Source organism: Vipera ursinii (assembly GCF_947247035.1).
Source record: "Vipera ursinii genome assembly, chromosome: 1".
NCBI classification, from domain to species: Eukaryota; Metazoa; Chordata; class Lepidosauria; order Squamata; family Viperidae; genus Vipera; species Vipera ursinii.
The window spans coordinates 122,073,692-122,101,674 of record NC_139512.1 but is presented as its reverse complement, the minus strand read 5'-3'; the positions used below and the strand labels follow the sequence as shown (position 1 = coordinate 122,101,674).

At 40.9% G+C, this 27,983-nt stretch overlaps 1 protein-coding gene across 9 annotated transcripts in view; it reads right to left on the bottom strand.

Moving 5' to 3' along the window:
• The window catches only part of TNS1 (tensin 1), a 402,998-nt gene that overhangs the window by 230,502 nt on the left and 144,513 nt on the right, over positions 1–27,983 (bottom strand). For 7 of the 9 annotated variants that reach the window (XM_083349831.1, XM_083349836.1, XM_083349838.1 and 4 more), the window contains exon 3: positions 12,811–12,848. The exons of the other annotated variants lie outside the window; for them this stretch is intronic. In XM_083349831.1, the coding sequence (XP_083205957.1) occupies positions 12,811–12,848 (38 nt within the window). The remainder of the gene's footprint in view (positions 1–12,810; positions 12,849–27,983) is intronic. 9 annotated transcript variants of the gene reach the window in all.

Sequence of the window (27,983 nt, the reverse complement as noted above, 5' to 3'; positions counted from 1 at the left end):
TTGTTAGCAGCTATTATAGTAAAAGGCAATGAAAGGAGAAAGCGGCAAGCTATGACACAAAGACTTAAAAGAGGTGATCTTTATCTTTCCACAAAGGAGAAGGCTGTACATGTCACAAGGAGTCAGTAAGGATCAAACAAAAAATTCGGCTCTTTTGTTTGATTTAAGGTTGCGTCCGCCAAAGGGTGCCCTTCAGATTTACTGAAGGCGCAGTGGCAAACAATGCTTACCAGAGAAAAATGAGCAACTTCTAAAGTAACCAGTGTAGATCCACATCCAATTCTCTAAGATACTCAGAAGCAAAAGAAAGATTTATAGCAAATGTACACAGCCAAAAATAGGTACAAGAAAATCACTAGGCAGCTGTAGGGACTGTATCAAAAAAAGTGAAAGAGCAGAAGCTCGCAAAAATGCTCAAAATGATAAGAAGAAATGTTCATATATGTCAGAACTGAAAGGAAAAATAAAGAGGTTGCAGGTATACTACAGGGAGGAAGGAGTGAATTCATAACAAGTGATAGCGAGAAGGGAGAACATTTTAACTCATGCTTTATTTTGTTTCTCAAAAGAAAATCAGTCATAACTGGCTGCCATTATCCTACTAATGGAAACAGCAGATCTGGAAAGACAAGGAGAAGATAAAAGAACCCTTAGTTAGTTTAAATGAATTCAGGTCTCCAGGGTCCTAATGATTTACATCCCAGGACACTAAAGGAATGAGCATAACTGATCACAGAACTACAAATAGTAAGAATTTCTGGTCTCCCAAAAAACAGCAAGGCCCAAGTGAAGAGGAAGACAAATGATATCCTTGTCTTAAAGAAAAGAAAGGATGAGAACCCATGAAATTACAGATCCATCAGCTTGTTGCCTATGGTGAGCAAGGTCCTTGAGCAAATTATTAAACAACATATTCGTGAGCTCTCGGACTGGAATGCAACCATTCACAAGTTGGTTATAAACAAGTCATGGCAAACTCTCTTTTTTTCTTCATCTCTTTTTTCCCCACAAAGCTACTAGCTTAATAGATCAGGGGAATACTGTAATCATGGAAATACTGTAAACAGTAAAGAGTTCAATAAATTTTCTCATAATATCATCATATAATAAAATGGTAAAATATGGGGTAGATGATATAAATGTTAATTGGATTCACAAATGGCTGGATGACTGCACCCAAATGTTATACATAAATTATTCCACATCAAATGGGACAGATGAATGAAGTGCCACAAAGGTCTGTCCTGGGTCCTGTGTTGTTCAAAATCTTTATAGTTGATCAAGATCAAGGGACTGAGGAGACAATTTTCCCATATGAAGATGACACAAAACTACATGACTAACATTCCAGAAGACAAAGAGAAGATTCAGAAAGTTTTTAGAGATTTAATAAGGATAAATGTAAAGTCCTAAATCTGGAGAGAGAGAAAATGAAAAGCACAAAGGCCCGTTAACAAATTTGAGATGGGGAAACTTTGCTTTACAAGTAACACATGAAAAAGAACTGAAAGTTCAAGTTCATTAGTTGAACTTGAGCTAACAATGTAAAACAGCTGCTAAAAGAAAAATATTATCTGGGAATGTACAGATTCCATATCAAGGGAAACTACTGTCCTATTCTACTTTGCTTTGGTCAGGCCCAGTCAGTTCTGGCCACCACAATGTAAAAAAGACACTGATAAGCTGAAGTGAGTTTAGAGGACAATTATCAAAATTGTGAGAGGAATAGAAATAAATAAAGTTAACAGAACAGGGTATGCTTAGTCTCCCGAAGAGAAGATTGGGGAGCGATATAACAGCAGTCTTCAACGGCTAAAAAGTTATTATACAGAGGAGGGAATGGACTTGCTCCCTATAGCCCCAGAAAGCAGATTAGAACCAACAAGCTGAAACTATAAGGAGGAAGGTTCGATTAGAAGAGGAGGAACTTCTTGAGCTGTTAACCAGTTGTCTCACAAAAATGTGTGTTCTCTTTATTAAAGCTCTTCAAACAGAGTCTGGACAGGCATCACTCTGAAATGTATTAGCAAATTCAACATCAGCAGGGATTGAGCAAGATGGTCGAGGCTCGTTCCAATTCTACGATTCTTCAAGACTGAAGAAAGAACTGGTTAGTTAGCCTGATTGGATAAACTGCATTTGAAGGACATCATCACACCAAGGGGAAGTAGAGAAAGAAGGAATTGGATAGACCAAAGGTTTGGATGAACCAATTGGATATTCTATACTTGAAGCCCAGGACACTGGCAGTTAAGTGGAGGTAGGGAAAGAAAAGGCAAAAGATTGGCAGGTGCAGCAGTAGAAAGCCAATGGGAGAAAAATGTAGGGAAAGATGAGGCATACCAGTCCTGTCCTACAACCGACCCATAAATCCCCTCCAAATACTTTTGCCTGAGATTCAGTCCCACCAAAATGTTTCTAGGCTATCAACGAGCACTTACTGAACTTAGGAAATGTGCTAGAGATTTAAAAGCCCAGTTGGATCAATCTGCCCTTCCCAGGAATGTTAGATTATAATTTCCAACATTTGCAGCCAGCAAGGTCATGATCCCTATCACATATCAGACTGAGAAAGATTGAAGTTATACTTTAACTTTTGAGAAACACAAGCATTTAGATTCAGTTTCAAATAAAATATATGCTAAGGGCTATGATGATAAGCCATTATAATACAAGGGAAATCATTCCACTGAAATCAATGGAATTTATTTCAGCATATCTTTGTAGGCTAAGGTGATAGGAATATTTCAAAGCATGAATAATATAACAGTGGTTAAAAACATAATGCCGAAATTGAGTTCAAATGCATTAAGTTAATGGACTGTTAGGGCTTGAAGGAATATAATATATTAACTCTTAATTGAAGTATTTTTGTCTTTTTTTTAATTCGCTCACAATTCAGTCACTTAATATAAACATTAAAAAGGTTATGGACACCAGAAATGCCCACCAATGGGTATGCCAGATGCCATCTCCAAGCTGGCTTTAATGCCCATCTCCATAATAACAGGTACTTATATTACTGCAACAAGGATGATGTAACATAGGAAAATTATTACTCAATGGCAATCATAAGATAAATTATTAAATTGGTAAAATCTCTCCCTCATGTTGCAACTGGTAAATTTCTAATCCCACAGCTAATCATTTCTAGATCTAATTTTCTGAGGAAATTTGCATTATGCTTATTAATTCTGTTTGATATGGTATGCCAACTTTCCTTATCCCAATATCCCCCAACATGACCATTGAGATGTTGGTGGTTGTCCTTACATATCTGGAAGGCACCAGTTTGGGAAACATCTGTAAAATCAAGAAAAGGAACAACTACCTCTTAAAATATCTGTATATTTTGTAAGATGTATGTTATACAGTATATACATGTTTAGTTCGCATCGTGTAAGGTAGCCTGAAAAAAGGAAGGAAGGAAGGAAGGAAGGAAGGAAGGAAGGAAGGAAGGAAGAAAGAAAGGGAATGGGGAAAGGAAAGGCAAAGGAGACCCAAATCACCAACTGAACTTCCATGCCTAAGAACAGATTTGAATCCAGCTTTACCCAGTATTAGTCCATAATTCCAACTTCTATACTAAATTTGTTCCAGCAGTATTATTCTTATATTTCCTATGAAGATGGCTGATCAAATTTAGGTATGGGGCAGACCTTCCAGAAAATGATACGGAAGGATTATGATTTCTTTGACTCAATTAAGATAAATACATATGGCAAAATTCTTTTAAATACTTTTAAAACAAGCTCCATCTTTTATTATACTACTTTTACCTAGTCCCTCACCATGCCACATGTTCTCAATCTATTCACTTTTTTCAAACATACAGATATTAACTCTATGATGTTTCCATTAGTCAATGAGACAAAAACAAACTGCTAAATCAACTTAAGGTTCTCTGCAAGACTTCAACTTCTCAGCAGTCCAATTAAAGGTAACAGAGGCATGCTATCTTTCACTTCACAGTGTATACAAATGCTATACACTCATATGTGTTTGTGTGTGTGTATACACACACACAAACACACATACTGTACATCAGACATGTCAAACACAAGGCCCAGGGGCCAGATCTGGCCCGCGAAGTGGTTTCATGCGGCCCGCGAAGCCATCCTGGAAACAGTGAGGGAACGGCCCCCTCTGCCTTGGCCCTGGCCCAGAGACCCTCCTCCTGCCAGAGATCTGTCCCACTCCTGCCCAGGCCCCCACAGGCACCCTTGATGCGAATGATGTAGAGCTGGCCATGCCCACACAGTAGGCCATACACACTTTAGCCATGCCCACACAGTAGGCCACACCCACCCAGGCCACACCCACCCGGCCCCCTGAGGGCAACCGCAATGCTGATGCAGCCCTCAATGAAATTGAGTTTGACACCCCTGCTGTACATACATTAATGCTGTCTGTATGGTAAACAGATTTTCAAAACTGTTAACATAATATAAAAATATATCAAAATTATTCATCAAAGGCAAATATGAGATAAGTAAATACACTATAAATAGAAATTTCTTGTTTCAGTCTACAGCTTTTCTGCAGCTCTGTCTTTTATCTATAGATTACAATCAGCAGACTGAGATCTGCAAGAAAGCAATTATAAGACATTTGGAGAGCAGAATAAAACTTTCACAAACCATAGACCATCCATAAAACATGATATGAATGTATCTTAATCTATCAGGAATGAGTCTGGAATGTATGTAAATATTAGATCATCTCAGGTAAAGAAATTATCTTTACCATGGGGGAAGTGATATTTTATATCCTCATAGATTGTATGTCATTGTAAAGTGATGGGAATTTGTATGACATTGGCAGAAATGAAAATAATATTTGTGTGGGATTTGTTGCTGAAAAATACTGAATAGAATATAAATGATCTTTGGGGGGAGGGGGGGAATGATGAAAACCCTAGGAAAGGAGTATTACATTTGGTGATTCAGAAGGAAAATAAAAGACTAGTAGGTGGGGACTCAGGAATAATTATTCTAGGATACATGAAAAGCATCATCATTGCCATTATTTTTGTTTCCCTGCATATGTTTAATGTAGAATTTGAGGCTCTAATGTAGAGTTTGTGGCTTCAATGTACCAAAAAAAGAGGGATAAGGTGATGGATAAGCCATGATTTTTAATGCCCTCCCGCACTCAGGGAGGGGTGCCTTTCATCTTTTCTTCCTTCCTTCCCTCCACTCTGACCAATAGGAGCAGAATAAATTAAAGATGCTCAAAAGAGAACAGCATTGTCCCACTACTGGCCATGAAAAGTCCTAGCCACAAAGCTCTAGAACCATATGAACCAATATACAACAAAGGCTCAAAACACCATTTACTTTTAGAAAAGCAGTCACCCAAGACTTAAGGTCTAGAGACAGACCAATCTGAGCACAGTCTTCATTGACTTCAGGAAAGCCTATGATTCACTGCCACACACATGGAACTGTGAATGCCTGGAGCTATACAAAGTCAACAGTACAACTCCCAGAGAATCAAGGAGTAAGTTCAATTGCAACTCCTCAGTAAGATGGCATCCAAAGATAAGCTGCTGAGAGAACGCTGGAGGTAGCAAGAGACATAGGAGGAAGATCAAAAAGAGAAAGTGCCAGGTCAAGACAAGACCCTGCATGGGATGTACCAAGGACCATCAGGCGAGGTGGCAGACATCGAGAAATCCTACCAATGGCTGGAAAGGGCTGGACTAAAAAACAGCACTGAGGCACTGATCATGCATCATAAGAACAGGCACTGAGCACCAGATCCATAAACTATCACACTAGACAGGACCTTAGGTGCAAACTGTGCAGAAAGGTCTCAGAGGTAATCCAAGACATAGTGGCAGGGTGTTAGATGTAGATAGGAACAGCATGCTCTGAATGACACAACAAACTGGCATTGTGTACCGGAATATCTGCACATTGTATGGACTAGATTTTTCCAAGCCCAGATAAGAGATTCCACAGATGGTTGTGCAGAATAACAGGACTAAGATCCTGTGAGATCTTAGTAAAGGCCAAAGTCAGGGCTTTTTTTCTCATAGAATGCTCAGAACGGAGTTCCGGCACCTTTTTTGGATGGAACCTTGTAGGGTAGGCAAGGCGGATTGTATGACATATGTGAGTTCCGGCACCTTTTTCTTTTACAAAAAAAAGCACTGGCCAAAGTAGTCCCAGTGTTGATAGGAGCACTTGGGGCTGTAATTCCTGATTACACAGATTATTAAATTAATTTCAATTTAATAATCTCCAGATAAACCAGAATTACAATGCTTAGAATAAACCCCTAATATTATAGGTGGTACCAGGTCGAAAAAACACAAGAACCATATATTATTCTCCTGTCCACTCTCAATTCTGTGCACTTATGTCATGAAGGGAAAACTATATATGTAAAAGATTCCTGATGTACAATCCTCAAAAGAAGGATCGGAAAAATGTGAGACAAGCTGAGTAACAGATGGATTTGAACAGAACATTCTATTCTGCAACAAAGTTCTAAGCTTACTGATATGGAACTCGGATCACTGATAAGCAATAAGCAAAAGTTGAAAAGGAAACAATTTAGCATGCATGTATGTAACATATTGACAAAGAAACCAGAGATGCTTAAAATTCATGCCAACTTTCTTCAGCGTAATATTTATTTCCATTCTTCAAATGCTCATATTTCAGTGTAAGATATGATTTTGGACCTACAGCTGTAAAATTATGCCTTGCCTGCCTGGTATTATTATTATTTTTTTAAATTCCATTTATATCCCGCCCTTCTCCGAAGACTCAGGGCGGCTTACAAGCTTAGCAGTATGAATCTTCTATTCTGAGAGTGTTTCCAGTTTTGAGTCTCTAGTTAGAAATAATAATAAACCTTTATTGTCAAAGTACAACATGTGTACATTGAGATTAGCTGAGCCTCCCCCCCGTGCTCTCTCCCCCCAACACACAGTGACAACAAACCCTCCATCCCACCACACTATGTGAACCAACTACACCACACACCGGCCTCCCAAGTCAATTCTGCATAAGATTATGTCCCATTTAAAAGCCTAACAGCCCACCGATAAAAGCTATTTTTCAGCCTGTTGGTATGGCTGGCTATATTCCTATATCTCCTACCGGATGGTAGGAGAGTAAAGAGATACCGTCCAGGGTGTGAGTCATCCCTGGTTTGAGTATTGTCAATATAACTCACTGGTGACTTTCAAAAGCCAAAACGAACACTGTGTTCTCTTAACATTATCTGGTTCGCCTGTCATGCTAAGTCATAATACAGTGAGGTTTGTTTGTATGACTTACTGAAATGCACAAGCCTACGTCAAAAAAGAAGTTTTAATTTACAAACTACCATGGAGAGGTACATCTTGACTGAAAGTGTCACTTCTTTCTCTCCCCAGATTTTCAGTTTAACATAGATACTTATATACAGTAAATCTTGATATAGAAACCCATAGGAGACTCACTACAAAAGCTTCCACTTTATTCCTCAGTGGATGTGTTTCTGTAAAACTGTTCCAATGAATCCTCTTCCAGATTACTACAAAATGTAAAGGATTGAAGCAAATCCATTCATTCATGCAACTCATTTTTACTCCTTCAGCCAAACCCACTAGGCTCCCCTCAAAATGTCATTAAACATTCGGTGGCTATTAAGTATACTCAATCATTATTTTATGGCTTAGAAGATTTCCCTCTCTCCTTTGTGAGTTTTTTTAAAAAAATATCCTGCCTTCTAGCTCCACTACTTCAGGACTCCCCTATATATTATATATACTTTTTTTAAAAAATCTCATTTTATAGCTTATCCTCATTTCTCTTTGGCTCTGTTTGGCTCTAAGCCTGTCAGGAAGAGCCTGTGATAGTTACCTGAAGGAATGATTATGCTTTTCTCTTGCATATAATGGGTGTTTCATTTTGACTCAGGCTTTGGATTTTTTTTAAAACTAACGAAAACATATATATAGCCAAATATAAAGCCCTTGCTTGAATATTCTAGTAGAGCTTCAGGGAAAATGTAATGTTTTTAATAGTGAGAGTGGAGAATAAAATCTCTCTGACAAACTGTAAAAGTTCCAAGCATTCATACAATCTATCAGATGCCAAAACAGGATCTGCCCTCCAAGGCCAAATAATAATGGAAATACTTTTTATTAAAACCATAGACAATGAAGTGGCTATCAGTGGTGAGAAGAGACATGGTGTTGCTCCTGAAAGGAAAAGAGATTTCCATGAGCTGATCAGTAAGTAGTTAACTTATTTTTTACAATTTAAAATTCAAATTGTGTACGGTATAGTGTCACTATATATAAAATAATCCATCTGATAGTGAAATAGGGCAAAGTTGCAAATCAAATTCTGATTTTCACATCATGTAACAAACGTTCTCCAATTTTAAACATATGCAAGATCCATTTGCTTTGTTTTATCAATGTTCAGGTCTACTTGTCATCAGCAAGGGTATGTTTACAAGTCTGGGAATCTGTGGAGCACTCAGAAAGCTTACTAGCCAATCAGTGCTTTTTTGAATGCCACAAAAGGTTACAATTCAAATTATTTTAAGCATGAAACTACCCATCTTAAGGACAAAAATGTTGCATCAAGTATAAGATGACTGTACTGAACATTTTTGTTTTTTGAGCTTGAGTATTTGAGTATTTCAAATTTGGAGTAGTTCTTACTCGTTCAAATATTTCTTAAAATATCAAAACAAGCCACTCTGTGATCAAACTTTCTCCAAAACTTTATTGTTTACAATTTCAGGCTGATTTCAGAGAATTACCAGTCCAGCAAACCCTTGGTAGCCAGTAAATGAGAACTTGACTCTATGTTCATGACTCCCTTCCCCCTCTTCATCAACACGGACAATTATAAATTGCTAGTATTATCTTTGCTTCTATAGTTACCATAATGGAAACATTTTCATCTTCAAGAGTTCTAAAAACTTTTGTGCTAGCTTTTGGGCTTTATCGTGCCAACAGGCTTCTAAGATGAGTGCTTGGAGTTAGGAGCTGGGGAAATCAAACTTCCCTTCCACTGATCATTCCTTTAATATGAATAGTAATACTAATAGCAATGACACTTACACTTATATACCACTTCACAGTGTTTTACAGCCCTCTCTAAGCGGTTTACAGAGTAAGCCTATTGCCCCCAAAAATCTGGGTACTCATTTTACCGACCTCAGAAGGATGGAAGGCTGAGTCAACCCTGAACCGATGAGGATCAAACTACTGGCAGTTGGCAGAATTAGCCTGCAATATTGCATTCTAAACATTGCGCCACAGCTCCTTAGTAACAAGGCAATTGTATATTGTTCTTTTATAACAAGTATTTGCTGTCCAGAAACAAAATTTATTGATCTTGTAGGATGGATGGTCCCACTATCAAACAGCTCCCCAGTTGGCTGAACAATCATAACCAATGCATAGTCCTAAATGAGTCTATGTCCACATTGAAGAGATAATCAGTGGGGTGACTGAAGATTCTGACATGGACCCAGTATTCCTCAACAACTTCCTAAATTAGACGAGGGGAAACCTAGAAGAGAACCTTATACTGTAAAAAGTGTGGATGACTCAAAGCTTGAGATATTGCTACATCTCAAAAGACAGGTTCTAGTTCAAAGGGATTTTGATAGACTTGAATACTGGCCTTACCCAACAAAATGGTCTTCCGTGGTTAAAAAAATTCTCCACTTAGGCAAGGAAAAAAAACCCAGATGCATAGGTGCGAGATCACTGGTGGTGCAATGAAATATTGCAGGTAACTCTGCCCACAGCCAGGAGTTCGATCCTGATGGGCTCAAGATTGGTTCAGTCTTCCATCCTTCCAGGGTCAGTAAAGTGACAAGCCAGATTGTTGGGTGCAATATGCTGATGTTGTGAACTACCCAGAGAATGCTGTAAAGCACAACGGAATGGTATATAAGTTTAAGTGCTATTGCACTTTCCAGCCATTGCACTTCTACTTTCCTTTCTAGAATCTATGGAACCTCTTCAATATTCTTAGAATTTCTTCTGCAAAAAGATATCTGATCACATCCCAGAACTAAATCTGGTACCTGTTTTCAAACCTTTCTACTAACCACATTGAACATATCCATTTTAATGGCTATTTCAAAATGCCTTTGGTTGTTAATTAAAATGTATTAATCTCTCTCCCTAAATCCATCTTTGCCATGGCTCATTCACAAAATTAGACACCTGTTTAAGACCCCCAGGTTACTTTCCTCAGATATCCCAGGCAATATTAAGGCTGCAATATTAAATTTATATGCCACCCTTCTCAGTATCCAAAGTGACTCTGGACAGCTTACAATATAGTAAAAATACAAAAACAACTGCAAATATACTGCTAGTCAACTGGTATCTTTAGACATGTTACGCTAAGATTTCTGGAATTCCCAACCAGCATGAACAGAGGTTCCGGTACATTTTGAGACCGATATACAATATATTCAATAACATGTTGAGAGTGATAGTTCAATATATCTGAAAAGCATCCGATTAGGGAAAGTTGAGTTAAATAAGAAAGATATGTAAACAGCTTATTAACAGAAAGTTTTTAAGTGCAAGTTTCAAGACAGAATAGGAGGAATTGTCAAGAAAAGAAAGGGAAGAATCAAGAACAAGGTTTACATGATCAACCTGGCTATGTCAGCAGAAATACAAAAACATCACTTGGTAGCCAGGCTGAAAAAGAAAGTGTCTGAAGGAATAATGATCTGGTCTCTTCTTTAACCTTGTACATCCACACATATATACAATACAGATTGCAGCATGCATGAAAGGTCAGAATCAGGTAATTTGTTCTCAGAAAATGATGTGATCATGGCATCTGGATATTCACCCTTAACAAGGACATATAGGAAGAAAGTGTCAGATGGAAGAAGAAAAACACAATTGTGCCCTACTCGGTGATGTAGCTACTGCATTATATTTTAAACTGTGCCACTACATTGTCCAGCCATCCACTGCCAAGAGAATGCAGCCAGGTACCCCTACCTCAAGGCTATGCAATTATTATTATCCTGAAGACCTTACCCAGCATTTGGTTCTGGGTTTGCTCAAAAATATACATGGTGCCAGGATATATAAATGGGTGGGGCAGTCAAAAGCTAGCAGTCTACAGAAATTTTTTTAATGAAATTAACTTTATTCAGTAAAGATTATTTCTCATACATTAAATGACACTTGAAATATTACAATTCAACAGCAAATTCTGGAGGGGACAAGGGACCGGAACATGTGCTTTAGGAGACAACATATATCCCTGCACCTCAGCTTGTACATCTCTGCTTTACGTAAGGTTGAATCCAAGAAGGCTTTAAAGTACCTCTGCAATAGGTTTCTGTGTATTCTCATCAGTTTTAAAAAAATAAATCCCATACTGGGAAGCACAAGTCTAAGCATTCAAAATCCCCTTGTGGCACAAGCTTCCGTAATAAGACTAATGAAATACAAAGAAATAGACTAGGGGTGACATGATAGCAGTGCTCCAACATCTCAGGGGCTACCACAAAGAAGAGGGAGTCAAGCTATTCTCCAAAGCACCTGAAGGCAGAACAAGAAGCAACGGATGGAAACTAATCCAGGAGAAATCCAACCTAGAACTAAGGAGAAATTTCCTGAAAGTTAGAACAATTAATCAGTGGAATGACTTGCCTTCAGAAGTTGTGAGTGCTCCAAAACTGGAAGTTTAAAAACTTGAGATAGGACTACCATTTCTCTGAAATGGTACAGGGTTTCTTTGCTTGAGCAGGGGGTTGGACTAGAAGACCTCCAAGGTCCCTTCCAACTCTGGTATTCTGTTATTCTGAAATGTTTGAATTGAATTTGGTGGACATACTCTCCTATGTGGCCATGCCAGCTTAACCTTGGCTATAACCTTGGCTGTTGTCGCTATTCTAAATCACATCAGATCTTCAATATCTCTTTCTTTTGAGGTTGTCACTGATAAAATGCAAGAAACTGCTGGCATGAATTTATCCAATCTCTAAGAATCCATACAGTCCAGCAGAGACAGAGAGAAGAGGGTTGGTGTTCAAATCACACTTGAGCCCTCTAGATGGATTTGAATTTGGCCTCTGTACCCAATGCATTAAAGCCGGAAGGGACTAACATAATGCCAAAATGAGAAAGCACTATTCAAAAGATACCTTAATACCTTGAACAGATCTACTATAGAACTCAGCAGGCAAGGAAGGATTTTCCTGAAACCCAGTCCATCTTCTCCAAGCATCTTACTGCCTACTTTGAATGAGAAGGATGGACTAATTCTCAGGTTTAGTGCATTTATTTTGCAGCCTTGCCTTCCCAAAAGGAAAGATGGATCACCTCAAAAGCTTTCAAAACCTTTCTTGCTAAAGCAGTGCCTTCTCTGGGTGTGTGTGTACATTGGGGTGGGGAGGGGGGGCGGAACGTAGGCAAACCGCCATAACGTAAACCAAGAAGGAAATTTTCAAAGGTTCCATTAAGTGTTTAAACAAGAAATCTCAAGGTGCGCACATGGCTCTGTTCGCAACATCTCAGGTCAGAAGTGCCCTGAAATAGGTTGGAAGGAGAGCTTTGAAACCTGGTGAGAAGTTGGCAAACTGTGCTTGGAACAACAATCGCCCGATCGCCCAATCGCCGTTTTAGAAATCAACAGAAGTTGAAGGAAGGAGAAAAGGCTAGCCACTGAAGCCGCCAGTTCCTCATCCCGGTGCTTTTCAAAGCAGATTCGCATCATCAACCGGAAAGGGGAAGAAAAAAAAAAGTAACCCAAACTACAGTGTTGTTGTAAGACAATAAGAGACAGAATAAGCCTTTCTTACCTTGGCTTCACATTTCTTGTGACAGGACAGCTTGCAACCTGTGCAGAAACAGAAACGAGGGCAGCAGGGTTGAGGAAAGGAAAAGGGAGGGCGGGAGGGAGGGAGGGAGGGAGGGTATGAAAAAAGAGGGAAATTAAAATCAAAAATCTTGCCTTTCCAAACCAAAACATGCAAGAACTGGGAAGAAAAGGGGCCTCACCCAGGAAAAAAAACGGAAGCCGGAGGTGGGGGTGGGGGGGGAGAGAAACCGATGAGCAAATCCTCCCCGCACTTCCAATTTTCTTTCAAGCCACCAACATCAAGAGGCACAACGCAATCACCAACAATAACAAGTCCTTAAAACTATGTTACCAAAGGAGCTGCTTCCAGGGTTTGGTTTGGTTTTTTGAAGGACTCTCGCAAGGGGGGGAGAGAAGAGCTACATACCGTGTATGCAGGAGGGAGGGAGTGAAGGCAGAAAGAAGGGGGGAAATTATCCTCTCGGCACGCTGGCACCTAGCCAACGATAGCCCAGGCTGCACAGGTACAGCCACAGCAGCCAGCCCGCTCCGACAACTCCAATCTTGCAGATAATACTAAGCACATTGTTTGAGAGCTGCCTGCCAGCCCACTGCGCTGTCAGAGGCTGCCCTGAGGCTCTGCATTTTTCCCTCTTTACACTCCCCCTTTTCGTGACTAAACTTTACACAGAGAGAGAGAGACACGCATACACACATATACACATACACCAGTAGGCTGAGCCCTCCCTCTTTTGGGGAGTCAAGTTTCTAAGTCATTAACTCCAGAAAGAATGTTGGAAATGTACAGGCAATGCTCCCCTCCTCGGGAGGCAGCATCATTTTTCGATAGTATAGATTTGGAACCTGGAGAGAGAGAGAGAGAGAGAGAGAGAGAGAGAGAGAGAGAGAGAGAGAGAGAGAGAGAGAGAGAGAGAGAGAGAGAGAGAGAAGGGAATTGTTCTTTCCCTTCTCAAACTCTAGGTTAGAAAACAAAAAGAGATGACTTACTCAGCCCAATAGTCTCCTCTAGCTTTGCTTCCCTGAAACTATTGTGTAAACTGGGCAACCAGAAAACCCAGTTGCAATTTATATTTTAAGACAAAAGTTATTTCCGTTTTTGTTTTTTTGTTTTTAAAAAGGATAGATGATTGCTGTTCCTATATATTAGTAAATGAACTTTGAACAAGGAAATAGGTCTGGGCCAAACAAGCCACAAGCAAACTCAAGTTCTGGAGTCCCAATTTATCTCTTAAATCTTCCATAAAACTGGGAATTCTAGTAACACAGGAAATTCATAGATTTTTTTCCCCTCCCCTTCCCCAGCCCTCCCCAATACTCACAGAGAGCTCTGGGCCTCAAGAGTTCTCCCACATTCCTCCTGAATGGGAATTGATCTATTGACATAGTGACAGAATTACAATCCTGGATGGTAGAGAACTCCAAGGGCTCAATTAATACTATGGCTTCAAGTCACTTTAACTTCAGCCAAATTGGGTACCCTAATTTACTGGAAGGTGGAGGGAATCCTTATTTCATTACTTCAGAAAGTCCTACTTAAATAAACAAATATTATTTGTGCTAACCTTTCTAGGTGACGGTCAGACAAAAATAGCAAAAAATATTAGGAACATTAGCTAAGTGAGGAGGAGGAATCTCTCTAACAACAATACATAGCACGCACACACACGCACACACCATTGTTTGGATTTATGCACATCAGATATGCATTTGATAAAATCTGCCTTCAGGCAAAGTCAACAGAAGGCCTGAAGTGGGTGAATTGCATGCAAAGTCCACAGGAAGAATGCCCTTCCCCCAAAACCAGGCAGACCCACCTTCCATGGGGTAGACTTTCTACCTGGTTTTCAGAGATCTCCTTACCCCACAGGCTGCCTCAATTCATCCACACCTTTAAGGTGGGACCAGAAACCTTAGGAAAGGCTTTTCAGGAACTCTTGGAAGCTACAGGGATTCCACACATTCCTTTCTACGAGTGCAAAGCTGGATGCTACCCTAGTTTGAAGGCGCTGAGCCAAAAGTTCAAATAAACAAGTTAAACGTTAAAGAACTAAGTACAGTTTAGCCAATCCCTGTTAAAGAGAAAACAAGTTTTGTATTGCAAGCCTCCCTGCCATCCACATGCAATAACAACACTGTCAATTCCTGCTTACCACCCCTGGAATGGTCTGCACTTGGGGAAGATCAGCAATGAGTGAAATACAATAGGGTTTTGTCTCATCAGACTTCCATTATGGATTCAGCATGGCAATAAGCTTTTCCCATTCATTTAAATCATGAAACTAGGGCATGATTATTAGTAACCAATATTTCCTATTTCTGTTTATTCCCTTTAACCCAGCGGTCCCCAAGCCATGGCCCACTACCGGCCCTTGAGTGGTTCAAAACCAGCTACAGAAGTGGCAGGCAAGCACACATGTGCATCCCCACATGCACAAGGGGCGGGTCAGCATTTGTGCACACACACTTGCCCAGCACTTGAACAGAATCATCTGCTCCCCTCCCCGGCTAGTCCCCAAAGCCATAAAGGTTGGGGAACTCTGCTTTAACCAAACACTGCTCAAAAACTGAAAGCTGAAGCTGAGTACATTGTGTGGAAACTTCGCACAGCTACATGACTAATAAAGGTAGCCCTTGATTCACAACCACAATTGGGATTGACATTTCTGTCGCTAAGTAAGGTAGTTGTTTAGTGAGTTGTGCCCAGTTTTATGACTTTTTTCATTGCGGCAGTTGTCGGGTGAATCGTGCAATTCCTCGTTAACTTCACTTGTCAGAAAATAGCGGGGAAGATTGCAAAGGGTGATCACGTGAGCCCAGGACCCTGCAACGTCATGAATAGATGGCAGTTACCAAACACTCAAATTTTGATCATGTGACCGTGGGGATGCTGCCATAGTTGCAAGTGGGAGGACTGTTCCTAAGTCACTTTTTTCAGCGTGGTTACAATTTTGAACAGTCGCTAAAGGAGTAGTTGTAAGCAATGTCAATGTTTCAAATTATTCTTTTTCTTCATAGCACTAAGTAAACACATTTGTGGCCAAGTTGCATTGTGCTTTTATTTTATCTATCTCTATCCAACATCTGTAAAATAGAAGACAGGATGACACAGCGACACCGCTGGAAGGGATGTTGCCAGGGTTTTATTTATTACCCTTTTTTAGGGGAAAAGGAGTTTATAAACTGGGGCATAGCACTGTGATGTGGTATATAAGTCTATATACTATTAACTCTACCAGCATCTTCACAAACCTATTTATTGCTTCCTTTAAAAAAAAATTGTACTGCCAAAAACTGTTGCCTTGCCATCAATTTTTGATAACACAATCTAGGACAGGGGTCTCCAACCCCCGGTCCGTGGACCAGTACCAGGCCGCAGCAAGCCAGCAAATGGTCCACACAAACAAGCAAAGCCTTATTTTCAGGATGCAGGCAGCACACAAAACCAGGCACTCTCCGGTCCATGGAAAAACCTTTCTCCACGGAATTGGTCCCTGGTGCCTAAAAGGTTGAGGACCTCTGATCTAGGATGAGTCTGAGAGATATAAATTGATAGATTGTTCTCTTCAATCCTGTAGATGCCACTGTATCTCAACCGCATAGAAAAGTTAAAAAGATATTTTCATCTGAGTTTTACATGACATTTAGTTTAAAAATAAAAAAACAGATTTATAGAGGTCTGCAATATATAGTTAAATATCCAATACTGTGATTTTGAGAAGCCTCCAATAATTGCAGAGAGATCTGTCCTTTGTTAGCTAACATTAAATTTCAGAGATTTCCTATTTGATGCCAAATGTCATTGTATTTGGTCTCACTGACAGTTTTCTACTTCTCTATGAATTAGATAGCCAATTAAATAATTAAATAACCACAGAGTTGATTCCATTTTCACTGGAAATAAGACTGTAATAGAAATATAGCAGTGTGTTATGTGCCATGTAGGAGCACTACTCAAATTCTTTTTCCAGATATTCAGATATTCAAAAAAAAATAGCAAGGCTTCAGCAATAGCCTCAGAGGCCATCCATTTGCCAGCTATGGGCTTAAAAATGGGCACAATTGCCAACTCAGTGCATTGACAAAAGCTAGATTGCAGTTCTGTTTCCATTGGCTCCGGAGTCAAACAACAACTTCTCCTTAAATGATTTAGTGTTGAGTGATTTTCATGACTTGAAGGGCTGGGTTCCTAATTTTGCTCTAATGAAGAAGCAGCCCAGAATCTCCAGCCATTTATGTCTTAGTAATAAATAACATAGATAACCAAATTTTTGTAATGTTTTCTTTTCCTTGGGGGGGAATGGAGGCTGTTTCTTTTACTAGCATTAGAAAATGCCACTGATATAATATGGGGTGGGTCTGCATTGCTGAACAAGTAGTTCATTCTTACTTAAATATATGGATTTATTCGTCATTTCAAATGTGCTTTTGCTTGATCTTGGGATCTATGAATGAGCATTTAACCAAATTGAGTCTCCCTTTGGTTTAACTATCTATATAAAGGTAAAGGTAAAGGTTCCCCCACACATGCGTGCTAGTCATTTCCGACTCTAGGGGCCGGTGCTCATCTCCATTTCAAAGCCGAAGAGCCAGCGCTTGTCCGAGGATGTCTCCGTGATCATGTGGCCAGCATGACTAGACGCCAAAGGCGCGCAGAACGCTATTACCTTCCCACCGTAGTGGTCCCTATTTTTCTACTTGCATTTTTACATGCTTTCGAACTGCTAGGTTGGCAGAAGCTGGGACGAGTAACAGGCGCTCACTCTGTTACGCGGCACTCGGGATTCGACCCACCAAACTGCCGATCTTCTGATCGACAAGCTCAGCATCCTAACCCACTGAGCCACCGCGTCCCTACGGTGGGAAGGTAACAGCGTTCTGTGCGCCTTTGGCATCTAGTCATGCTGGCCACATGACCACGGAGACATCCTCAGACAAGCGCTGGCTCTTCGGCTTTGAAACGGAGATGAGCACCGGCCCCTAGAGTTGGAAACGACTAGCACGCATGTGTGGGGGAACCTTTACCTTTAACTATCTATACTTTAAATTAATTACGGTCTTTGTCTCTATCAAAAAAAAATCCAAAGAGTTTGCAATGTACATACTCAGCGGCCCCCAACCTTTTGGGCACCAGGGACCTGTTCCGTGGAGAGAGTTTTTTCTGCACACCAGAGGGGGTGTAGTTTCGGGTGCTGCCTGCATCCCACAGATGGGGCTTCGCTTGTTTGCACGGACCGGTTGCTGGCATGCCACAGACTGGTGCCGGTTCACAGACAGGGGATTGGGGACCTCTCTACATACTCCAGACTCTATTTTAATTTTTAAAATATGTCACCTGCATTATCACTATATTAGTGTCATTAAGTAATCCATAACTGGGCATCCCATGACAATGGCAATGACTGAAAGTGAGACAAGAGTAACTATATTTTATACATACTATAATTAACAATTTGATAAAAAAAAGCTACACTTTAGTGAACACGGTCAGATTTATTATCAATGCAGAGTGAACAAGTTTAGTAGAGGATACAGAGCTTGGTATTATTAATAAATTAACAATAACCTGCATGGTCGATGGAAGTATTTGAAAGCAGAGTCGATCTATGAAAAGCTACAAAGAACCAATACTGGATGGAACCAGTGGAGGAACTGGCACCTAGGTCTAATGAAAACTGGGAAATATGGAAATCATGGAATAAACTGTGCATCTGTTTCATTTGTACATATTTTAATCTTTCATTTTATATTTTATATTTTATGTCATATAGTGTGCCTTATTTTAATTGTGATGCTTCTGACATGAATAAACAAAATAAATAAACACGCATAGTGGTAATGTTTACGTTAAAGGCATCCATTGTCATTTAATTCCCAATGGAAGGACTATACAGAATAGATGGATGGATGGAAGGAAAGAAAGAAAGAAAGAAAGAAAGAAAGAAAGAAAGAAAGAAAGAAAGAAAGAAAGAAAGAAAGAAAGAAAGAAAAAGAAGGAAAGAAAGAAAGAAAGAAAGAAAGAAAGGAAGGAAGGAAGGAAGGAAGGAAGGAAGGAAGGAAGGAAGGAAGAAAGAAAGAAAGAAAGAAAGAAAGAAAGAAAGAAAGAAAGAAAGAAAGAAAGAAAGAAAGAAAGAAAGAAAGAAAGATAGATTACATTTAGAATTCTATTGAACTCAAGATCACCATTGGAAATTATTGTCAACAGAGCATGAATATCAACAAAACAGTAGCTATGGAGAAGCCTATACAGTCCCAAAATATTTATTTCCCAGAATGGCAGGTTAGTGAGGCCCACAATAAAGTTACTGCCTCAACATCAAATACCTAGTAGAGCTGGAGGCAAATGGAAATTATAACTCATTCCTTTGAATCCTCCCATCACACAATCTCCTGGTCATTTTTCATCCATCTATAGGAGTCTTATCCTTCATATGGAAGTCTCCTGAACTATTTCATGGAGAGGATACTGAGTTATTTACAACAGAAATCAATACAGCAAGTTATGAGGCTGCTTAATTCAAAGGGAAGAAATCTCCTTTCACCTCAGGGCTGAATTCCTTTAGCTATGGAGGTGGAATTTTAGAGACCACCAGTTGATAAGAATGTCTTTGGAAGCTCTGAATCTGAGTCTGTGTGGCTGAATTGGCAGCAGGGCCATACTTCTGGATTTATTCTGCACTCTGAGACCAACTCCATCCACTTTCTTCCCCACCCCACTCAAACAGGCAAAAGTTTGACTTGCTGCCAGCCAAGCCTTGGGTTGGGTTGTGTCAAGTTCAATCAACCCAGAGTGGTTTACATTGGTGGCTGCAGCTCTTGCCAGAAACAGCATCTGTTACTTTGATACACAAGACAGTCATTGTTCTTAGCAATGGAAGGTTACAGGAGCAAGGGACTGCACTACAGGATATGTTACCTTTCCATTCTTAGTCCAAAGTTTGTACAGGGGGGAGTGGGTCCTGGTTGGTTGAATAGCAAGAAGGGGAGCCTTGAACTCTGCTCTCTCTATGCAGTTTGTGGTGTGTGTTTTGTCCTGAGTCAAAGAGTGGGGACAAGGATCCCGACATGCTTATCTGTACTTGGGAGAGGAAGTAGACTATCAATATGTGTCATGATTTGCCTCTCCCAACACTTTTTGAGTCTTACCTTTAAATATGTTCTTTGTTCATTGCTATGATAAGCTCTATGAGGACTGATCAGTTAATTCAAACTACAATTCAATGCCATAGCTAAGCTTTGAATCACCAACCAATGTATCCAGCCACATCTTCCTTATCCATAGCCCCAAGTTTCTTTTTTACACCACTTTTGGCTGGGTGGATATTTTTTAAAGGGCTTTTAATTAAAAATAATTTAAAAGTAAAGTTATCAAGTTGCAAAGAAAAGACCAACTTCAACCGTTATACAGTGTTTATTTCTACAAATGTTTATGGACCTTACAAAACCAGTACTTTCGTAATAAAGGTATTCATTAGTCCAGAAAAGTTATGCTGACTGGTAGACAGCATGGGAAGGGGGGGGGGGGGTAAGAGGAAGGCCAAAAAAGTGGAAGAGACTAACTTTAATAGTGGGTCTTCTGACACACTGGAATTTTATAACTTTTTGTATAACATCATCCATGTCACCATGTTGCAAGGATATCTAACATACATTTCCTAAATTCTAAACACCCCCATTTGATCCAAATGGAGGGGGGGTATTTACTACACTGTGCTGTTGGGCAAGCTAATAATGGCTCTGTCACCCTGCACACTCTTTAATTTGAATATAGGGCAACTTATTTAGGACTAGTATTTCCACTTTAGAATTAACATTAAAAATCTATGTCAACTGTCTGACTATCAAATCCAAAAAAGGAATCTCTAAGGCTTTGGGGGGCCATAAAAGATAAGCTTTATTGAATACACACCTCGGAACTGAAGAACGAAAACCAGCTCTAGTTTTCCGGCAAGAAAGTTTGCCTAGTTAACAACAGCTTTCCCTAACCTGCACCCACCAGGTGTTCATATTGCCCAATCATATATCTTTGGTTTGTTATGGGAATGGTCTACTTCTCCATCAGATATCTGCGTTAATGACCTTGGCATTCTTGTAGACTCTCATGGTCTGTGGACGGCTTTTTGTAATCCCATTTCCTTCCTTTGCTTTCTACCACTCTCCCTGGTTTCTGTAGCAAGTTGAGTAGTGATCGAATTTAGCAGGCATCTTAGCGATTCAACCTTGACAATATATTTCTTCCAGATAACATGCAGAAAATTATTAATGGATCTTTTCAGTCTCATCTGGAACATTTTGATGGTCTTCAATCACATCAACTTTCCTCAGACCTCCAGTATTTAATATATATAAAATAATGAAATTATAACGCATACAGTAAAAATTGCAGGAAAAATTAGAAATAACAACTCCAATGACAATCTAATCTCACAGTTTAAAATGTATAAAAATTTTAGGATGATTTAATCTCTGAAAAAACAAAATACTTGGAAAATTGGGAGCAAAATGTATTATCACTATTAAAAATTAACATATTTGTTTTATTTATTAAATTCATAGATTGCCTCTCTTGAATGAATTTCAGTGGCTTATCAAATTAAAGTATACTGAACATGAACTCATACATCCATGGTATGATAAAACAATACCACAACAGTGACAACAGAGACATCACTATTCACTCAAAACCACTCTGAAAGAATTCCATTTTGGCTTTCTTCAGAAGGCTAATACAGGTGGGACCCATCTCACTTCCAGAATATTTATAATATTCTTCCTTTGATATCTAAGCTGCTTAACTTTGGGGATCTCTTCTAGCCCTAAAATCCACTGAATTGTGACAAGGGCATGATACTCTTTGGAATATGCTTAACATCCATTAGCTTCCATGTTGTGACCAGGTGCAATTATGGCACCCTCACTGCAATGGAGAACACATGTGTGCCAACAGAGTTGTCCATTTGCAGCAGTTTATCATGAGAACCTGAGAATCTTCTTCAAAACCAAGTGACAGCTCCCCACTTCTTCAAGTAGCTCATTGAGCGATAGGGCCAATCTTGTTTTTTCTGACTAACTTATTTCATGGATTGTTTTGTGAAAAGAAAACAAGGGAAAATACCCCACCCTCTCTGCTGCCTTCAGGTCTCAAAGGAAAGGTGGGGTGTAAATAAGCATAAGTCATATAAATATAAGACTCTGTGTAGCAGCTACTCTGAGCACCGCAGGGGCTGTGAAAGACCATGCTGTTTCTGCTGCAGTATTACCGTTTGTGTATTTCACTCAGGGCAATGCACCCAAGAATCACTCAAGTGAAAGCACATTGGAAGGTTCAGCAACTCAAATAGCTGGAGGACAGCCAAGAAATTATCCACATTCCCAGAAGAGCCAGAATCCTTAAAGCCGGGGAAGAAAACAGGCAAAGAGACACATTATCATTCCACTTGAATTCCATTTATTCTCGTTTAATTTCCGTGGTTTTCTATAGCATTTTTTGTTTGTAAAAGGCTTTACTATTCTTATCTGGGAAGGGACAGCAATAACCTCCTGGGAGAAGTGAAAAGCATTCTGGAATTGCAAGCATTTGAGTACGTCTCCAGAAACACTTCTATTTGTTAATATTTTACTCAAAATTAAACCCTCATTGCTGACACAGTTCAGTCTTGTAGTATTCCTAATGGCCAAGAAATGTTTGTCAGTAAAGCCAGATTCTATTAGTTCTCCAACGGAACAGGAAGCAGCAAATGCTGTTTGAGGTCTTAAATAGGCAATATATAGGAAGCCAGAGCAAATAGGCTGAGTATTTAAGAACTGGGTTCAAAACCCTGATTTGCATGTTCCTAATGTGGCAACTGCAGCATCAAGTGACCAGTTGCTTGTGTGAAAGTAATTGCTGCAGATCAAATGCAGTAAATTCATGCCAGCTCAGATTAATTCCATGCTAGCTCCGATAAATTCAGATACTAATCATTCTAACCAAAGAGAAAGAAACTGAGGAATAACATGCTTAGCAATGAAAGAGCCTTTTAACAGGGCAAAAGTCCACAGCCTGAATTTATAAATTTATGAATTTATGACTAAGAGCTCAAGTGATCTCAGGGTTAGAAAACAAGCCACTTAAATGTTGCTTTGCATCTTTCATGTTGATATGAGAGCATACAACTGAAAGACTGCAAATTTTTAGCTCTGCTTAATTATTTATCTATAGTCCAACATCCTGCTTCCCACAAGCAAAGAAGTCAATCCGAGGCTTCCAGTCAGACCACCACAATCACAACAGGCTTTGCCAAGCTCTTACCTTCCTCAGCCCCACCCAGCTTCTAAAATCAACACAAACCAGTAGTTGTTAGCATTTTGCCCCCAGGTTGGAAATTAAACTGTAATGGTACTTAATAATCTTATCTCTCACAAGTCCTTCTAAGCTGTTTTTCAAGCCTGCTAAGCCAATGGCCATCACTGCATCTCATGGCAATAAATTCCAGACATTCAGCATGGTGTGAAGAGCCTTCCAGCTGAAGGAGGACACAGCATCTCCTTCTTGCCCGCCCCCCCCCCACCTTCCTGTGTGGGGACAGTGAGGACCACTCAAAGGAGAGTCACAAAAATCTAAACTACTAGAAAAGAGAAAATGTAGGGGGGGAAATCCTATCCAGTGCTGTGAAGACAGGGTGTAGTTGCTCTCAAATTTAAGTATTTGAGGGCCTGACATAAAGAAGTGAAAGTGGCAATTGTGCACGAAGGCCATTGAACCATGAAGTAGGAGTGCAGGGTTAGGAAATCAGATAAAAAGGACACACTGTGGAAAACTGTCTGATTTTACAGTGCTTCCCAATTTGACAAAATATTAGATGTGTTCGTACATCACACATCTACCTACATTTAACTGAAGTACAATTAGCTGCATTTTGTGGTTTGATCTGGCATAGTGCACCATATATTATTTGAGTCTAAACAACACACCAAGCTAAAATGTACTGGCTAGTTCTTTGTTTTGCATATTGTTTGAACATAGCCATCTTCATTATGAAAGGATAGACAATTCATTTAGCACAAGAACATAATGACCATGCAATCCAGATGTTGCTAATTTCAGCAGATGTTGCCTCGAGAAAAAGCATCTTTGGCATAGCTAATTTCAGCACCTTCAGCCAATAAATGGTGATGAATGCTGGGAATATTTGAGCTACACCTGATGGACACATCTAAAAATGGTATGTGGGCACAACCTTGGGAGACCAGATGATGAGATGTTACCTAGGAAATGGTCAAACAAGATGAAACATAGCCCTCAATTGTATATTGGGTGAAGCAGGAGGCTCAGGAGGGACCTTCCCTAAGTGTATAAAGGTAATCTTGGAAGAATGCTACTTTCAGATTTGGAAGTTTTTTATTAATGTAATTTTACAATATAGTAGAATTAGCTTATCTGGTTGTGTTTTCTGGGTTGTCTACTTAGTAAGACTGATGCAGTTCATAATACTGAAAAGATCTAAGAAGTATCTCTACAAGATAGTACAACCTGCTGACGCTAACTGATCTCAGAAGCTAAATAGGGTTACCCTAAGCCAGACATGTCAAACAAAAGCCCCGGGGGCCAGATCCGGCCCATGAAGTGGTTTCATGTGGCCCGCGAAGCCATCTTGGAAACAGTGAGGGAACAGCCCCTGCTGCCTTGGCCCTGGCCCAGGCTGGCCAGGAGCCAATGTACAATTTTGTGGTGGTCATCTATGCTGAAATACATTCAGTCTTAGCTCTACAAGGCCATCTGGAAACAGCGAGGGACCGGCCCCTGCTGCATCGGCACTGCCCCCTGGGTGCCCTCTGGGGTGGTATCACCCTTTCTGAGGAATGAAGAAATGTACCATCACCTGGAAGTGGCCAGCACATGGCTTTGCCTACTTTGGGCAGGCTAGGGGCTGGGCAGTGTTGCGCTTCTCTTCAGATTGGTGCCACCCGGCTCAGCCTCTCAGCACTGTGAGGAGAGCACCCTGCTGCCTACCAAAACTGGGCAGGCTGGGGGCTGAGCAGCATTGCACAGGTAACATGACTCTCATGCTGCTCATGGCATCCCCTCCCCAGAGCCCACCAAGCCAGATATGTGAAGTAGGCAAGGGCCATGTGCTAGCCACTTCCAGGCGATGGTGCATTTCACAAAGGATGACACTTCCCCAGCTGCATTTCTTGCCTGTTTTTCTTCCTTCCTCATCTCAAATATTTTCCCACCACTCTGTTGGAAGGAAGGAAGGAAGGAAGGAAGGAAGGAAGGAAGGAAGGAAGGAAGGAAGGAAGGAAGGGGAGGGAGGGTCTGAGGGAAGTCCTGCCTTAGTCCTGCTCTGCTGCCTTTTCACCATCCCCTTGTCTCCTCTTCCTCCTGGCCTATCCTGGGGGGTCTCCCATCCTTTTGCTAAGGAAACTTTGGATACAAAGCCAGGTCTCCTCACATGGAGAGGGAGTGGGCCTCCCTCTTGACTTTGCCCTCGTACCCATCATGAGCAACCTTGCTAAGGAGAGCAAGCACAGCAGCAGCAGCCTTGAGGAGGAGGTAAGTGTAGCTGGGCACCCCCTTGGGGAAGTGGAGCTGGGCTTAGTGCCGTGGGTGCTTGATGGCTAGGCTGGGCATTTGACCTCTGCGCCACTGTCCAGCCCCCCCCATGACCTGAGAGGAACAGAGAGGCTTCTCCAGTGGACCATGCCTTGGCACTTTCCCCGGTCCCATTTCCTTTTGCCAGAGACCCTCAGATCTGTCCCACTCCTGCCCAGCCCCCATAGGCACCCTTGACACGAATGATGTAGAGCTGGCCACGCCCACCCAGTAGGCCACACACACTCCAGCCATGCCCAACCAGTACACTGTGCCCACCCTGGTCACACACCCCTGCCCCCCCCTGAGGGCAACCGCAATGCTGATGTGGCCCTAGTGAAATTGAGTTTGACATCCCTGCCCTAAGCACTTGGATAGGGAACTACCTGGTATTCCATCAGCACTGGCTAGTCTAGGAAGTTGGAGGGGAAAAAATCCCTCTGAAGAAGACTAAAATAAAGATAAGAAAGGAGAAGCAAGAGAGTAAGTAGTAAGAGTGGTTTGTAAAACTAAGAATCCAAAACAGAACAGCATGAAACAAACTGGGGCTTCTGAGCAATCCGGTATAAAAATTGAAAACATTTCTATATTACTGAATTGTAGTGAACGTGTCAAATAACGGCAGCATGAAATTTGCTGCCTCTACTGTCGATCCCTAACCTGCCTCCTTTGTGTCTGTTCCCAGGCATCTCCAGTCAGCTCTTCTGACTGAGATACTGTCTCCCCAACAGCTCACCTCCTTCTTTACCAACATCTGCATCCTCTCTAGCCAAAATCCTACTTCCTTGCTTTTCTGAAGAAGTAGAACCCCATAAGGCTTTAGCTCAATGAATGAATGAATGAACCTTTTATGAAAGAACCTTTTATTGTCAAAGTACAACCATGTATACATTGAGATTGGTTGAGCCTCTCTTCGTGCCCCCACCCCCAACTCAAACTGACACAAACCCTCCATCTTATTACACCATGTGAGCTAATTGCACAACATACCGGCCTGGCAAATCAATCATGGATAAAGTTTATAAAACTATTTCCCATTCAAAAGCCTAACAGCCCATGGATAAAAGCTGTTCTTCAGCCTGTTGGTACGGCTGACTATACTCCTGTATCTCCTACCCGATGGTAGGAGAGTAAAGAGGTACCGTCCAGGGTGTGAGTCATCCCTGAGAATTTTCCTCACTCTTCCAAGGCAGCGAGCCCTGGCAATGTCATCCAGTGGAGTGAGGTGACAGCCCACTATGTCTTGTGCTGTGCTCACCACCCTCTGTAATGCTTTCCTATCCATGGCTGTCAGACCACCATACCAAACCACAATACCATATGAGAGGATGCTCTCTACAGTAGACCGGTAAAAGAGGGTCATTAGCCATTGTTCTACCCTGTTCTTCTGCAAGACCCTGAGAAAGTGAAGTCTCTGTTGGGCCTTTCTGGCCACCTGGGTTGTGTTAACTTTCCAGGTAAAATCTTTATAGAGGTAGACTCCCAGAAATTTAAAGGAGGAAACTCTCTCCACACAGTTCCCCCCCCCCATGTAAAGTGGGACAGGTTCCTCCTTTTTCCTCTCTTTCATCTTGCCAATGTTCAGGTGCAAGTTGTTGTTGCAACACCATATGGATAGTTTTTGTACCTCCCCCCTGTATGCTATCTCATCCCCACCTATAATAAGGCCCACTACAGTAGTATCATCTGCGAACTTAATTATCGCAGTAGATGGGTCGGATGATACAGTCATATGTGTACAATGAGTACAGGTAGGGGCTAAGCACGAAGCCCTGTGGTGAGCTGGTGCAAAGCTTCAGGGGGGTGGATAAAGCAGACCCGACCCTCACTGTTTGTAACCTCCATCACCAGAAGGTAAAAGTACTTGTTCATCTGGAGATCTCTCCACAATATGAGGTTGAAACCCTGAGGGTTTCCTGAGGGAACCCCTGCATAATGGTGTGATTATCCATAGACTCTGCTAAGTAGATAACATGTGCAAACACAATGAGAACATCAACAAAACATCTGCTGCCCATTTGGTTCCAAACAAGGGGAAAAGAGATCAGTTGCCTCCATCATCTTTACTCAAAGTAGAAAATGATTTCTTTTGTGCTTCCAACTTCACCAGTACTGGGACTGGCCAAGTTTCAGCAGGATTAGGACATGCAAGTACCATCAAGCAGCTGAACATTAGCTTGCAGAGAACCTTTAATCAGTCTATATTTCCAAGCAGAGATTGGGGACTTAATCAGCCTTTAGGCATTTTCTGCCTCTGGGGTTGTTTCCTGCCTAAGAGAACATAGGAAGTGGGCATTGTTGGAGTTCAATAAGCATTTCCTCCCTTGTCTGAGACATCGGAAACAGAGCTGTGCACCTGACCAGGTCTGATAAAAAGAACTTGGCAGAACATATTGGCTGCCCAGTGACTTCCACCTGATCTGTATCAGCTGTGTCAGAATGACAGTGTGAGTGGCTGGGCCTGCAGTAGGCCATCCCATTCCTTCCGTCATCACACGTGCTTTATTTGAGTCACATGCAAGACGGGAAGGTAATGACCTCCCCATCCCTTTAGTAACTTTCAGCTCAGTGTTTACTAAGAC